General features: G+C 34.7%; 1 protein-coding gene across 6 annotated transcripts in view; it reads left to right on the top strand.

Annotated features, from left to right (window-relative positions):
- The window catches only part of LRRC7 (leucine rich repeat containing 7), a 498,913-nt gene that overhangs the window by 408,190 nt on the left and 73,745 nt on the right, over window positions 1-16,978 (top strand). For 4 of the 6 annotated variants that reach the window (XM_030865914.2, XM_060304378.1, XM_060304384.1 and 1 more), the window contains 2 exons: window positions 85-1,765; window positions 15,171-15,290. In XM_030865914.2, coding sequence (XP_030721774.1) covers window positions 85-1,765; window positions 15,171-15,290 — 1,801 coding nt within the window. Of the gene's footprint in view, window positions 1-84; window positions 1,766-5,655; window positions 5,797-15,170; window positions 15,291-16,978 lie in introns of all 6 variants that reach the window. The other 2 variants (XM_060304393.1, XM_060304379.1) reach the window with 2 other exon arrangements.

The raw sequence follows: 16,978 nt of genomic DNA, 5'->3' as shown, positions 1-16,978 counted from the left end.
GGTGGTATTCTGGCCGGGTGTTCTTCCTGGCAAAGACCCAGATCTTCCTCATTTTCAGGTTTCTTCTTCCCATTGTGTTCACAGGATTGCACAATCTTTCCCACAGCCTCTTGATGCAAAGCCATTGCTCAGCCAGCGGGAGGCTGTCCCCCCAGGGAATCTACCACAGCGTCCTGACCGGCTGCCATTGAGTGACACTTTCACTGACAACTGGACTGATGGCTCACATTATGATAACACCGGGTTTGTTGCAGAGGAAACCACAGGCGAGAATGCCAACAATAATCCTCTCCTGAGTTCAAAATCTAGAAGCACATCTTCTCATGGACGCAGGCCTTTGATTAGGCAGGACAGGATTGTTGGTGTTCCCCTGGAACTTGAGCAGTCTACACACAGACACACACCAGAAACAGAAGTGCCTCCTTCCAATCCTTGGCAGAATTGGACCAGAACCCCTAGTCCTTTTGAAGACAGGACTGCTTTCCCTTCCAAATTAGAGACAACCCCTACCACCAGCCCATTGCCTGAAAGGAAAGAACATATAAAAGAATCTGCTGAAATACCTAGTCCTTTTTCTCCAGGAGTACCATGGGAGTATCATGATTCTAATCCCAACAGGAGTCTCAGTAATGTCTTTTCTCAAATCCACTGCCGCCCAGAATCTTCTAAAGGTGTTATTTCAATTAGCAAAAGCACAGAGAGGCTTTCCCCACTAATGAAAGACATCAAGTCCAATAAATTCAAGAAGTCACAGAGTATCGATGAGATTGACGTTGGTACATACAAGGTTTATAATATACCATTAGAAAACTATGCTTCTGGGAGTGATCACTTAGGAAGTCACGAACGACCTGACAAAATGTTAGGACCAGAGCACGGTATGTCCAGTATGTCTCGAAGCCAGTCAGTCCCGATGCTGGATGACGAGATGCTCACTTATGGAAGTTGTAAAGGGCCACAACAACAAAAAGCTTCCATGACAAAAAAAGTCTATCAATTTGACCAAAGCTTCAATCCCCAAGGAGCAGTGGAGGTTAAAGCTGAAAAGATGATACCGCCCCCCTTTCAACACAATTCTGAGTACGTGCAACAGCCGGGCAAAAACATCACCAAGGATTTGGTTAGTCCTAGAGCTTACAGAGGATACCCACCGATTGAGCAAATATTTTCATTTTCTCAGCCATCTGTTAATGAGGATGCTGTGGTAAATGCCCAGTTTGCAAGCCAAGGTTCCAGGGCAGGCTTCTTGAGAAGAGCTGACTCCTTGGCGAGTTCCACAGAAATGGCCATGTTTAGAAGGGTCAGTGAACCTCACGAGCTGCCTCCGAATGATAGGTACGGCAGACCTCCATATAGGGCAGGTCTGGATCGCCAAAGCAGCGTTTCAGTGACTGAGTCCCAGTTCCTGAAAAGGAATGGCAGGTATGAAGATGAACACCCTTCATATCAAGAAGTGAAAGCTCAGGCGGGAAGTTTTCCAGTTAAAAACCTTACCCAAAGGAGGCCATTGTCTGCAAGAAGCTACAGTACAGAGAGTTATGGTGCCTCCCAAACCAGGCCAGTTTCAGCTAGGCCTACTATGGCAGCTCTTTTGGAAAAAATACCATCTGACTATAACTTGGGTAACTATGGTGACAAGCCATCAGATAACAGTGATATAAAGACGAGGCCTACTCCTGTGAAGGGAGAGGAGAGCTGTGGTAAAATGCCTGCAGACTGGAGACAACAGCTGCTTAGACATATAGAAGCTAGAAGGTTAGACAGGGTATGTTTGGCATTTCTCTGTAAGAATATCCCTCCTGCCTTTAGTTTTACTTTATTGGCATTTCTAAGTACATGTAGTGAAGCATGAACTACATGAATGAATAGATGATCAGCATTTTATTTATCTTTATATTGTGGGGAAATTGATCATAATAGTTTTTCATGGATACTGTTTGATGCTCTTTGAGAGTTCATAATGTATAGGTGAATTATTTGTCAGAACTATCCTAAATATGGTTAGTAAGAAAGAATTCGACTCTGTTATATGGGATAGTGCTTCAATTGCTTTCTAGCCATTAAGGCAAAATGCATCTCCTAGGACACAAAACTGTTCTCTAGTGACCTAAAGAGTATGATTTTTATTGAATCTATAAAAAGTGAGTATTCTAATCCTTTCTGCACACACTCACTTATATTAAAATCAGACCTAATTTGTTTATACAATTTGCATATAGTTACTGCTATGGGACTACTAAAGTTATTACTTCTAATGAGCAATAATCTTCTCAGCAAGAAACAGAAAAATAAAATAAGCAGAGATTGAATGCCCTCCTACACATTATTTTATTCAATGAAAATCTTGCCATTTAGAATGTTGCTTTTCCTATAGAAAGAAATGGTTAAATTCAAATCATACTACAGACAACAAAAATAGATGATGTCTTTATAAAGACTACAAAAGTACAAATTAGTGTGTATATTGCAGCAAAAAAGGGGGGGGACATTAATCCTAATGCAGTTAAAAATTGAATCACAGCAAATCATGAAATGCATAGCAATTGAGGAGAGCAAAAAAAAAAAAACTTGTATAAGACCTAGAATTACTTTTTGTTGTTGTTTGTATCTCTCTAAGAGAAGTCTGCATTTTCTAGAACTATGATCAATTGACCATCACCACTGAGTGTATTGATACTTTGCAGCTTTGGTGTAGAGGGCTTTGTGTACTCTGCATTGACCTTAGAATCTTAAAAGTCCTTTTTGTGAAAATAGGGCCTTTTGTTCTCTATTTCTAGATTTAAATGCTCAGTGTAAATTGGGGATCTGGGTAATAATATACCATTAGAATGTTTCACTCAATAATTTTATTTCATTTGGTGTCCTGCTAAAAGCACAGGTCACTGAATTTATTATATATTTTCTTAATGCTGAATTTTATGTTTTCAGGTGTACTCTTTTAAAATAATTATATTGTTTGTAGGTCGTGTCTACATGACAAGAAAACAATTATTTATAGGGAAAGAATGAACTAATAAATGTGGGTGTGGGTATTAGTTTCTCAATGTGGAAACTGGTTCTGCCTTGCAAAATATTTCATCAGAATGTCTGTTTCAAATAGGTGTGCTCAGTCCCATTGAAGGGAGCCTCATCAAAGCCTCATGACTGGCTGTCAGTGGGAGACACCTGGTCAGTTGTCACCATGCCTTACCTCAAGTTATACCCTCCATGTAGACAGATAACTTGGAGGGCGAAAATATTTGGGGCCAAATAAAACAGTACAGTTTGGGAACTCTGGCCTCGTGTAGACACGACCATACGTAACAGGGTAAGATGAACTAGCCAAGAAAGGTTATAAGAAGCTTTTTGGAGCATATATACAATGACTAGTAATTTGAGGCAACAGAGGAGTGAGTGAAAACAAAGCATGAAAAAGAAAAGACAAAATTTTAAGCACTTGGTACCATCATTTATTTACTGGTTTCCCAAATAAATGGTTCCTTTCCTTTGATCAGAGCTACTGAAAAGTAGGTGACTCCTCTAGTTGGAGCAGGAATTTGGAGAGAGGAAAATAGGACTGGGGAAGGGGGATTTGGATCAGCAGAAGTCTGGAGGTCCTGCCTGTCCCAGATCCAGATAACTAAAAGTAAATTTGTATGTATTTTTCCATTACTGTGACAATACCTCCCTTTTTAGTTAGTCTTCACATATCCTCTGTCTTTATAATTCCCTCAGTCTGTCTTTCATTTTTCAGAGCAATTTCAATGTATATTTAATAGTTTCTCATTTAATTCCATGAAATTAAATTATCTTAGAATATTGCTTCAAGCTATCAAATCCTGAAAGCTCTTCCTCTTTTCTCCAAGTAACTTTTCTTTCCCTCTCTAAATTGAGTTACTGAGCTATTCAGGCTGTATCTAACTTAAAACTTAAAACAAGATAAATTCAGGGTGCTGGAACACAGAGTTGCTATGTAAAAATAGTTCTGTACCGTTGTTCTTAACATTCTGCCCAAAGTCAGATTGCCCCAGACACAGTGTGCTTCCTTTCAGTGAAATTTAGTTGAGTGATTTGAACCCTGGAAATCAAATAGTTACATTAGAAACTACAAGATCTTTGTCCATTCCTCATACAAGAGAACTGCCTAGAAGCCTGGACATTGGATAAGCTTAAGTGTTCTACATAATGTTGGTTAAAGATCTTGCTCGGTGTTGACCTTGGAGAGGCAGCTCCAAGTACTACCCTAGATTAAAGATGCTTGTTTTCTCCTTTGGTTTTATCTCAAGGCTCATGCTTCCACTATAGAGCCCCATTTGACTGGGAGAAATGAAAACATGAACCCATATGTCTAAGACTGCTACTCTTCCATACGAGCTGAGAGAGCACTAGACTGGAGTCATTTTAACCCTTAAGGAGTCATTCAAGTGCTAGATTGAAATGTTCAGTGTCCTTTTCAGTTTTGGCATGGTGACAATGAAAAAAAATCTCTGGATGAAATAATCAGGGATCCATAACAAATATGATTAGTAGACAGCACACCATCAGGAGTTTAATAGTCTTTCAGTTGATGGAATTCTGGTGCTAAAAATCATTTCTTTGCAAAAATGCCCTCAGAATAGAATAGCTGCCTGCTGTTAATGTTCAATAATATCCAGTTTTAAAAAGTGTACTAAGTTAACTTCTGTAGATTTTTTTTTTTCCAAATTAAGAGAATTACTTAAAAGGGCCAAATGCTGTCAATTATTACATGTCCATGATAGGTGGAAAGTAGAGATTGTACTGATGGAAACTATTTGATGACAGGGTATACAAAATGTTTTAATTTTTAAATGAAGTTCTGTAGAAAAAAACAAACTACATATCAGACACTTGGAATAACTTTAGATGAACCTACTGAAGGGTAGCTACAATGCAAATATCACTAGAATGTTCTATAGGTATTTAGGTATATCAGATAAGCAGCATTAATAGTTCAAATCATAGTTCCTTTAGTTTCATTATGAAATTTTTCCAGTTTAAAATGTAATTAAGAAACAACAAAAAAGTTAGAATATTTGGATTCACATACAAGTTGACTGGTTTAACTAAACTAATAAGCAAATTCAATCATCCACTGGTCAGATTGACTGATTTTTTTGACCAGCTCTTTTTTCTGAGTTGCCATAATTATGCCTATAGACAGAGAAATAAAAGCAACTGATTTTGGCTTTAACTTTTCAGTGTATTAGTTTTAAGGCAGAATTATAAGCTAAGCTAATTTGTATGTGCTAATCTTACAATGTGAAAGAGACCATGAGATTTGCAGCTGACAAAATTTGATTAAGACCTCGCTGTTTGAAATTTTTGAATTAATAGACCGCCACTGATGAACATTTGTCCAAAGTCACTACAATCATGATATATAAGAGATAGATTTTATGCCTTTGAGTTAGCAGCAAATGTAAAACAAATGTTATCTTTGCTTTTTGTCTTTTCTGTAGTTTTGGATGGTACTCATTATGTGCATAACTAACACTGTTTACTGTATGCTTCTGTCTGATCAAGTGCATGTTTAAAAAAGAAAGTTACTGTTTGCCTGCTTTAAGTTAAATGTTATAAATTTAAACATGTTCGTGTAATAATCAGTTTGTTGAGCATGTGTTCACATCCTGTCACATGATTATTTCCTCTACTCAGAATGCTGCTTACAAACACAGCACAGTTAACCTTGGCATGCTGCCCTATGGAGGTATTTCAGCAATGCATGCAGGCAGAAGCATGACTTTAAACTTGCAGACTAAGTCTAAATTTGATCTACAAGAACTACCTCTTCAGAAAGTAAGTATGGACTGCCCTACATGTGTCAGCATACCAAAGCCAATTAATGTTGTTTGTTCACGTAATGTGTTTAGGCTGTACATACAGCCCTGCTTATAGACTCTCAGGAGTCCAAAAAGCACAAGGGCAAACAATGTAGAGCCCAAACTCTTAGCTGCTAAATGAATATTTATAGCTAGATTGATTATCAGGTTCCTGCTTAACAGCTTTGCTTTTTGGATTGAGCAGGTACATGGCTTTTTGTGTTGCTTTAAGACTCATTTTTTTCCTATTATTCATTTTCTTTTTCTTTTATTCTTTGCTTCTCTTTCTTTTGTGTGTGTATTGATATATACCTGTCTTTTTTTTTTTTTTTTTTTACTTTTTTGGAGACCACCCTATATTCTCTTGCTGATGCATTCTGAGAACAGAACGAGAAATTATTACTGGATGGCACTGGCATAAAAACAGACACATAGATCAATGGAACGCAACAGACAGCTGAGAAATAAACCCACACAGTTATGGTCAATTAATCTAAGTCTTAAATGTACCAATGAACTAGGTATAAGTAAGGAATTCTCAGAAGAAAAGATTAAATAAATGCTGGTTGAGTACAAGAGCTGAGATAGAGAATGGATGTGAACTACAGTTTTAATCCTCATGAAGTGAAAGAAATAATAAAAATAAAAGAACAAAACAAAGAGACACACACACACACAAAGAAATTATTATTGGATTTCAGTTGATTCCTTTGGAAAAGGCATAGAGTCCTAAATTAGAATGAAAATTAAGTGGTTGGCACTTCTAAATACTTCTGTAGCCCATTTTTTTTTTGTAGGAAATATTACACAGAAGTAAAACATGAGAAACAAATTTGTAGCTTAGCTAGCAAATTTTTACTCATCCTGGGTTAATGGAAAAGTGGAAAGTTCGCATGATTTTAAATGAAAATGTAGGCTTATTTGAAAGAGAATATACTGTAAGAGGAAACATTTCCATTGTCAAAGGACCGTTTCCACTTGTTTTATTCAAGCAAAACAGAGAATACACATTTTACCTGTTTAAATTGACTAATGCACTCTTAGTTACCTTTCGATGGAAACTAATGAGTCATTTTCACACAATATGTCATTATGACTATATTATTAATGTAGTCATTAACCTAGTAAGTTTTTACAAAAAAAAGCAATGGAAAAGTAAGGATAACAAAATGATGGTAGCCTCCAAACACTCTTCTCTTAATCAAATTAATGAACATATGAAGCAAACTCCCATCCCAGGAAAGTGAGTGTTATAAGACCACAAACTCATGTTTTATTGTCAAATTAGCCTTAATAACAGCCCCTAGCTCTGTATAGTTTGCTTCCTACTCTGAGGAGAGTAATAAAATTAAAGAGACATTTAAATTCACAGCTTTTCTGTCACCCATGATCACTTTGGGGAAAAGAAAAAAAGCTAACTTAATTGAGAACTTTTGAAAATTATTTTCCTTGTCCTCAGTCTCCTGTTACAGGACCAGTATTGTGTAGGTAACTCTCTCCAGGGAGAAAAATGACTGATTTATGGTGTTTACCTATGTCAGTGATAAAACACTCCCTCTCTGGCCAATTTCAAAGTAGTAACTTGACATCACTGAACTCAGAATTGGGACTGAGAATAGTCAGCTCTCATGAGCTAGTACAAGTCGGCTCCAGCACACTACCATCAGTGAGACCCTTTTCACAGGAGCCTCTAGTCTGTTCTTCATGTCCTCTTAGATGCCCAGGGCATTCATCTTCTGCCCTAACAAAACCAGTGTTCAAAAAGATCTTGAAACTTATTTGCACTAAGGAACAGATGAGCCATCACAACTTAAATAGACACCTTTTCTGGAGAGCTTGGTAATTAAACAGAAATCAAACCCTTAAACTACAATCATAGAATTTCAAAATACAGTGAGCAGATTTGAGAGATCTTGGTATGAAAGAAGCTATTGCTTGAACCCCTTGAAATTATATCATATGGATAACCCCTTATTTTGCTTAGTTTTTAGCCCTATTTTCTCATCAATCTATAGGATAATATAGATATATTCAGTGTCTGAAAAATGGTAATACACTTGAAGCACTGTTTCTCAATGTATAAATTATTCTCCAGATATAAATTAGGTACCTCTGTGTTGCTATATTAATTTTCTGATGTTTTGGGGGTACCCTATAGAATGGATTCATTAACTATTACTATAGCTCTAAGATGATCTGTAACAGAAATATTGCAGAGTTATATTTGGAGACATTGCAACCTTACTCAGTTGGACACAGAGATGACCTAAAGGAATTCTTTTTGGAAACTACCTTAAATTGCAAACCAAGAATAATTCAAGTATGGAAAAGAAACTGAAAAAGAATATATATAAAATAATATATATACATTTCAGTATATACACACACACACATATATATAGAACTGAATCACTTTGCATACAACTGAAACTAACACAATATTGTAAATCAAGTATACTTCAATAAAAACAAATAAATAAGTAAGCTGCCATCCAGGCCCCCCTAAAAAAGAGTAATTCAAGTATTGAAATAGTCTATCTCAAAATGAATTATCATCAATACTTTATTATACACACCAAAAAATAAATAAATAAAAGGGAGAAGAAAGAAAGCAAGGGATGGAAATAAACAGTCAGGGCAACTACTCCATTGCCCCCAAAAGATTTTATGACCCAAATGATGAGTTTAAGCCCTGTAAACTGTAGACATTTCAGCATCTGGACAACTTTGCTACCTTGTTGCTAGTGCAGGAACATTATCAGGTGTGGTTACTGGATGTTTAATCACTTTCAAGACTACTCCATGCTCTACTTCCTTTCATGGATTCCAATCTAAGTCTCTGCCCTTTTGCCTTTGTGCTCAGGTATATCTCTTCTGCAGAGCTCCTTAATTTGAAAATTTGTTTGGTTTTTCTGCCAAACTTTAGTGTCAACCTCTCTTAAGGTGCAGCCTTTCAGATTCTCCACTAACCGTTGATAACCGGTTCTATGATTGAGGCTGTTTCCTGGAGCCCTTCTCACCAGGAGAGGAGATAGGCAAAAATTATTTTCCTTTGATTTACAAATACATAAAAACCTATTACAGCACTTTCATCTTGCCACTTAAGATAATAAAAATTAGTATCAGCTATTTAAGATATCATTACAGCCTCTAAATGATTGTTAGCCATGAGAATTGCACTAAAATATAGAGTAAGATCAAAATAAAAATATTTCAGTAGATAAAATTAACAAAAACTGTTCATTCTCCTGTGAAAATCCTGGAGCTATCTTTTTATTCATAAAATTGCTGAATGATAACACTGGCTATCTCTAGTTAAGTACTGTGGTAAATGACTTTGGGGTGTCCTAGAAAGAATAAATGAAGTGTCCTAAGGAATCTAAATGAATGTTTTCACGTATTACCAGTTAAGAACTGGGTATGGAGTTGCAGCATACTTTTGTATAGGTGGTGTCCTCCCCAGGGAACATTCAGGGGTTGAAATCCAGACCCTTTCCCCACACCCTCTGCTGGCAAGACTTAACCTCTTGTAATTAGAAGAAAGGAGCACTTCTTTGTATTTTCTCTGTTACACTGAGATTGTCTTCTTGCAAGTTATGTACCCAGAGAGGGCACCTTTTTGTGATTCCTACCTCCTCATCTTTCCATTATGGTAATTGACCAAAGGGCACTACCTGAGGTCCTGACTGAGCAAATTATTTGTTTTTCGGTTTGGATTTTTTTTTTTTTTTAGACTACCAAAACATATCTAATAATTTTTTCTCAATTTTCTTTTAAACAAATTTGTAATAAACTACTTAAAAGATATAACTATTTTTGAATAAAGATTGAAGAACTCTGAACTTGAAGTATTTACACAACGAATATTTATATGGATAAAAAGAAAAGACTCTCCCAGATTTTGCTATGTGTTTTGAATATTTCTATTTTTTCATATTTATTATATTCCAGGTCAAGTACTGTACATTTTTCATGGACTACAAGCTAAATATAGTCTTTCTGTATTATAGATAGTAAATTATATTTTCTATGGTAATTTTACAGAACCTGTTTTGATATTAACAGAATGCAAATCAAGAAAACCACAAAATTAGTTTAATAAATTTAATTTCCTTTAATATTTTCATCTTTTGATGCTTACTCTAGTTTAATAAAAAATTAATAGTATTTATAAATAGAACATCTAAGACATTAAAGTCAGCTATTAAATTATAAATTATTAGTATTCTCTATCTATTTACTTATTCATTCATTCATTCATTCATTTATTCATTTGTCATTTATTCACTGCCTCTCCAAAAAGCATTTAAGACAACTTTCTGTGACGTTTTTGATGGTTCAATGTGCTTCTTTGGATGTGTTCTGTTGTAATTGAGCTTAGCTACTGTCTTGAAATTTTATGTTATCAAAGAGAAATATAATATTGTAAAATGTCAGTTCAAACTGTCATTTTTATTATCCAGATTAATGGTAGAAAAAATAAATATTTTGATAGGAGAAGAATAAAGACTAGGATTTATTGGAAATCTACTATGTACATAGTACCATGAGATACTTTAAATTTTTTTTTTTTTTTTGCACAACCCTCACAAAAATCCTGAATGGAATTATTTCTCACCATTGTATAGAAGAAGAAACTGAGACTCATGTGTTACATAAAAGAACTCAACTATATTTTCACTGTTTTACTGTTGTAACCACTACACCTAGCATGGTAGTAGAATTTGAATCCGACTCTGCTTAGCACTCAAGTCCCTATTTCTTGTATATGATGATGTCTTCTCAAATGTTTATAAAATCAGACATTTTCATTGACTGTAATTCATAATATTTGATAAAGCTCTTTCATATACATAATTATATTATCTTCACGACAATCCAGAAAAGTAGATCTTATGGGACGGAGAAAAGAATACACAAGTAGAACATAATAACTAATCTAAAATACATCATGACCCAAATCATCCCCTATGTGCTACAGATACAGTGCTCTCTTATTTAGCTGAGCTTAATAAATGCTAGTAGTTACCTTGCCCTCTTTAAGATCCACTTGCATTTCCTGAGCACTCAGTAACACCAAGAAATATGTTTGGTAGCAGGAAAAGATCAAAGGTTTTGAACCTAAGAAAATCACGACTTAATCATCCATAATAATCCTGCTCCAGAGACATGCAAGGCTGGGAAAGAAATCCCTGGCCTTTTCTAACTCCCCATCTGCAGGTGTCCAGCTGCCAATATAAGTAGTGTGGTCTCTTCTACACTGGAGAAATTGATAATTTTTTTTCCTTTTTTTTTTTTTTTAACTTTTACCAACATAATATTACGCCATAGTACCTACTGCTTTTTGGCTTATTGAAACAGACACTAATATAAATTACAATTTCAGAGGAAGGGAAGTTGAAATTATGGAAATATATGTATTCAATGATCTTTTCATATAATTTTGCCTGGAAGAAGATGGCCTCAGTATCTGTTTTATTAGTTGATACTTATTCCACCGTCTTTTGAATTAGAGTTTAGATAGCAATGTTTGCACCTAAATTCTTTTCAAATTTCTAATGTCCTTTCTTATAGACCTATGCAAGTGACTCAGGATCAAATAGTAACAATATCTGATATGCATTCGTTCACCCTAGTTCCAAAGGTTACTTACTTAATTCCAGTTTTGTTTTGCTTTATTTTGTTTTGTTTTGTTTGCTGAAAGCAAAGCAATATTTCTGCAGCACTTTGGGGTGACTTATGCCTGTAGTTTCTACTGATTTTGCTACCTATTGCTTAAGAAGTATTCACTTATCTTTCTAATTATGAAAAAAACCTTCAGCCTGTAAATCCACATAAATCCTCATAGACAGTGATTAAAATTACCAAAATAAGCTTAGTACTCATACAGATGCTTCCCCACCAATATAATGAAATACTAACTTTAAAATAATCTGGACATTACATTACCATCTTCAGATTGAACACTGTGAAATCATAATAATTAAGATCCAAACTTGGTGTATATTTGTCTTTATAACCTACTTTTTTCAAAAAATATGCAGAAAAAGAATAATTTCACTGAAAATACTTTGGGGAAAGTTGTTTTCACACATTTTTTTGAAGCTGTGGTAATGCCCTCTGTGAACCATGTGCCAATTACTAAGCAAAATAGATCCTTGAGTTCTTAAGGAATATATCCCAAGACCTTTGCACAGTGCCAAATTCTAATACCACTCTCATATAATTCCTCCAACTAAATGCCATAAGTGAATTTCCCAAGCTTTCAGTGCACCCATCAATTAACAGTCAAGAGCAAAGCTACTGGATCAACTAAGCTCATTTACTCATATATGTGAATCCTCTACATACATATATCCTCACATATGGGCACACATATGCATACCTGCATGCATACACTCATATACATGCTCATGCATACACATATACATAGAGATACATATTCATGCACTTTTATGTCTCAACAAATTAGAAATTACTTCTTCCTTCCAATAGATGCTTGTGATCATTCACAGTAGTCAAAATCATAAACGTTAAATCTACAAATGTCCACAGTCGTCTTTGGGATTAGCATCTGTTCAGCAAAACTTCTACTAGCATTACCGAATTTCTTAACAAATATAATTTCTGACTTTTCACTAAATCACATTGATGAGTTTTTCTTTTATTTTGAAATATTAAGGATCTACAGAATTTAGAAGCTGAAGAAATGGTATATTGTGATGATTTTCCACGTATTTTATATTTAATTGGTCATATGTGGTGAGGAAAAGACTAATTCTTAATCTTTTGAAGTATCTAAAGAAAATAACTAGAATGTGGTACTAAAGATAATTGAACCTCAATTTGCTTATTTTCTTTGAAATAATAAAATTCAATAGTGACAGTTGCTCCTTGTAACTTTTCATAGAATTTTAACAACTAAGTAACTGTATTTATGTAAAGCTCAGGAGCACTTTATCAGAAGTTCATTTTTTTGTAACTAGCTATACTCACTCCTTTTGAGAAAGAATGTGAACCCACTACATAATTCTCTTTTGGGTTCTTCCTTCCCAAACATTAATAAACTGTTTTCACAGTCTATTTTTTGCAAACTTAAGTCACCCCTAGGGTGTCTCACTTCAGAAAAACAAAGAGGCCAGAGCATTCTTGAAATTAATAAAGGAAATTGCTTTCAGGAAATTCCTTTAATTTTGGTGTCTAGTCAAAGTATTTTTTTCACGTGTCTGCATGTTTATGTTCTCTTTGGGCCCTGTAACATAAAGGAATTAGTGCGGTTGTTAATTCTAATTTTAAAAAGAGAGAGATTAATTGCTAAATTAATGAAGAATCTCATTATCATGATATTAGGATTTTGACTAAGGGTTTTAGCCTTCTTTTGCATTGAAAAGAATCTTGCAATTCTCAGTTGTTCTCTGAGTAGGAGTCATGTCTGGGCAGCTGAAGGGAGTTTAGTGGAGGAAATAGAGATGGAGATGAAGATGATATGGAGGAAAAAAAGATTATATGTGTTGAATTCTGACCACTTCTCAAAAATCTGTGTTCCACAGACCCACCTAGTTGAATATATTTATTATCCCACTTCATTGGCAAAGAAACCAAACCAGAAAAGACATGAGTACTAAAAATTCAAAAAGAAAACTGTCCAGTAGTGTCTGCCTGCATAATTATATTTTAACTGCTTAATTTTAACAGTTTGATTTATCATATGCTAGAAAAATCGTGTGTGGGCATATGCAAACATTAATCTCTAAAAGATAAAGATTAGAAAATTAATGCTTGAAATCAGACAGATGGTCATTGAATAGCTGTCTGGTTATTTTCAAGTAATATATACTTTAAATATGTTACCTCTATTTGATTTTCAAACAAACACATGTAAATTCATTCCTAACTAACCCAGGAGCCTCAATTCAGTACCTTTTTTCTCTTTTTTCATACTTGCTGATATGCTCATGAAAAAGGAATTCACACGGCCAAAGCCAAAGAAGAAAATTGAATTATTTCCTTACTTTTCACTATATCCACTAGACCCCAGGAAAATTTCATCTAATTTTGTTTAATTAATCTTGTCATAATAAATATTATTTTTAAATAGTTCCAAGCAATGCTTTTTAAAAATGCATGTAGTCAAAATGCAGATAGGGTGGTTATATAATTGTTTTCTAAAGGAGAACAATTAGGAAGGAGCACTCCATATAACTGGATGAAGCCTGGCAAGCAGTCCGTCTGTGCCATGTTATGAAGAGAATGGCCCAGTTCCCTCATTCCAGGGTTGGAGGACCATTCTTCACACAAAGAGTTGCACATACACTCTCTAACCAGGCTTTCTTTATCCATAGGGATCCTCCAAAACATGTGGAGAAAATGGCATAGGAAACATTGAGTATAATATCTCACCACATAAGAATTCCCCAGGAAATCAAGCAGTACTTGTATATCCTGTAGGTTAGAGGAGGAGAAAGCCTATGGAAAAAGTTAATCGGCTTCGACAGGGAAAATATCCCATTACTGTATCCCAACACGGGATGCCATCTTTCTGATGATGTATGATTATTTTCTGTTACTCAGGTCAGACTACGGAAGCCTCCCAAAATATCTAGTAGTAATAACAATAAATACAGGAGTATTATTATTTGTTAAAAATAATAAGCAGTAAATCAGCCAAAAATAAAATATATATGAAGAGTGTAAACTTTAATGCATAAATGGTCTATATAAATCAATTTGGAATCAAAACAATTATGATTTATTTACACTGAAATTCTAACAGCACAATATTTTTTGATGTGTTAATCTTTCCTCTAAGCGATCTGTAGATAATGTCATAGTGCCATGAATCTAGCACTATGCTAGTGTTAATACCATTTTGGATTAGTGCAAGACACATTCTCCCCGAATCAATACAGCCTTATAAAATTTGTTTTAGGTTATGGTTTGGAATATTGGAAGTTACATATTATGTATTATATGGTTTCAGTTTATATTCCAAGTGGTAAGATCACACTAAAGAAACAAATGAAGCAACTTTTAAATGTTGTAGTTTTTAACAATTGGTTAATTTTATAATGATTATTTTTATTCCAGTACTGTAAATTTAAACTTCTCTTTAAAATTCAGTAAATAACTATAAGATGGTTATTTTAATTGAATTTCTCACTGCTTCCAAAAAGCTATTAATTTACAGTTCTTACCACGTAAATAGTATATAATAATACCTCCAGTTTAGGATATATGTTTTTCTGTGATTAAACAAAATTAATTTTACCATAATCATGAGGGACTCTTTTCAGAAAACTATGATAAACTTCTATTACATCACTAAAGAATGCCATACCATTTTTGCAATAGACCCCGTCCCAGCAAAGCAACATTTTAGACAATGGACAAGAAGATGTATCTCCTAGTGGCCAGTGGAATCCTTATCCTCTTGGGAGGCGGGATGTACCTCCGGACACCATTACTAAAAAGGTAACCAATTTCAAATTAATGACACAAACCATGAATCTTGCATATCCATTGTAATATGTAATCCATATCTTGCATCTTAACATCATTTCTAACTTTGTGATAAATTTAGGCTAAATACTATCCCACAATAGGGAGTCTGGTTAACTGTAAGTGCATTGAAAAGAATGAAAAGTGAACATTGCCAAATGCTCAGAGCTGGTAATGAATTTTTATAAACGACATCCTGCCACCTATCTGAAGATCTGTCACCTCTTATTTGTGTCTGACACCCACCTGTGAAGTGCAACTACCGGAAATTGTGTAATGTATACTTTCTGACTCTGTTGGATTCAGCAGTATGGCGTAGCCAATTTGCATAAAATGAAATTTGACCACAAAAAATTGATTCACCATTTCTAAAGTCATAGCAACTCATTCATCCTGTCATTCATTCATCAGACACTTAGTGAGCAACTGTATGTGCTAAGCAGCACTACTATGTGTTGAGTACTTGCTAGATGTTAGGGAACAAAAATGAATAAAATATGGTATGGTGTCTTACCTCTAGTACCTATTAGTCTGGTGAGGTAGGTTCAGTGATGAGTAGGTAATTGTAATACGTCATGTTAAATCACCATAAAGGGAGCAAAAAGAAAGCTATAACCGAGAAGATAATTGCAACATATATGAGGGACAAGAGATTTATATTCCAGAATATATTTTTTAAAACTCCTACAAATCAATATGAAAAGTCATATAACACAGTACCAAAAGTATGGTAAAATACAAGGGCATCAGGAGAGTAAATTAACATTAAAATAAAACTGAACCTTTTTATCAATCAGGGAAATACAGAAAAAATGCTATTTTATACCTACTGGACTTACAAAAATTAAGAAGTATGAAAATATAAGTTCTCTGCAAGTATAAGAGCAATGTAATCTCTATACTTCTTGTGGGAGTATAAATCACAATCACATTGGCAACAAATTCTCTTTTAAAGCTGAATATGCATATACCCAACATTCCAATAATTGGCCTCCTAAGATATCCTAGAAGAACTCTTGTGTATGTCATTCAAGATACCAACATGTACAATGGTAGAATACTGGATAAGCCTAAATGTCTATCACAAGAAATGTGATAAAAAATATTCACACAAGGGAATACTTTACAGCAATGAACATTTGTTAGCTATAATTAGGATAATGTGTATAAACTTTAGAAGCATAGTTTGAGTGAAAAACAAGTTTCAGAAGATGGCACACATCAAGAGTTCCATATTTATAAATCTCAAAAACAAGCAAAACTAAAAATATGTTATTTAGGCATAAGTATATGAGTGAGAAAAAACTTTTTATAAGGGAATGGTTAATATAACTTTAAGATTATGGTTATCTCTAAAGGGGAGGCTGGGGGTAGAATCAGGGAGGAAGCGAATATTAGTTTTAGTACTGTTCTGTTTCTTAAGCTGAATTGTGATTCTTACACTCTAGTTCTTAAGCTCATAAATGTTCATTTTATAATTGTGCTTCATAACATATACACTACATAATCCCATACTTTGTAACATAAGTGGTGATTTTTTCCCTTGATAAATACTTCAGTGTTTTTTTTGTTTGTTTGTTTGTTTGTTTTGCTGTACGCGGGCCTCTCACTGTTGTGGCCTCTCCTGCTGCGGAGCACAGGCTCCGGACACGCAGGCTCAG

Source organism: Globicephala melas, chromosome 1 (genome assembly GCF_963455315.2).
Source record: "Globicephala melas chromosome 1, mGloMel1.2, whole genome shotgun sequence".
In the NCBI taxonomy this organism is placed as follows: Eukaryota; Metazoa; Chordata; class Mammalia; order Artiodactyla; family Delphinidae; genus Globicephala; species Globicephala melas.
The sequence above is the reverse complement of the archived record's forward strand: the minus strand, read 5'-3'. Positions and strand labels throughout refer to the sequence as shown.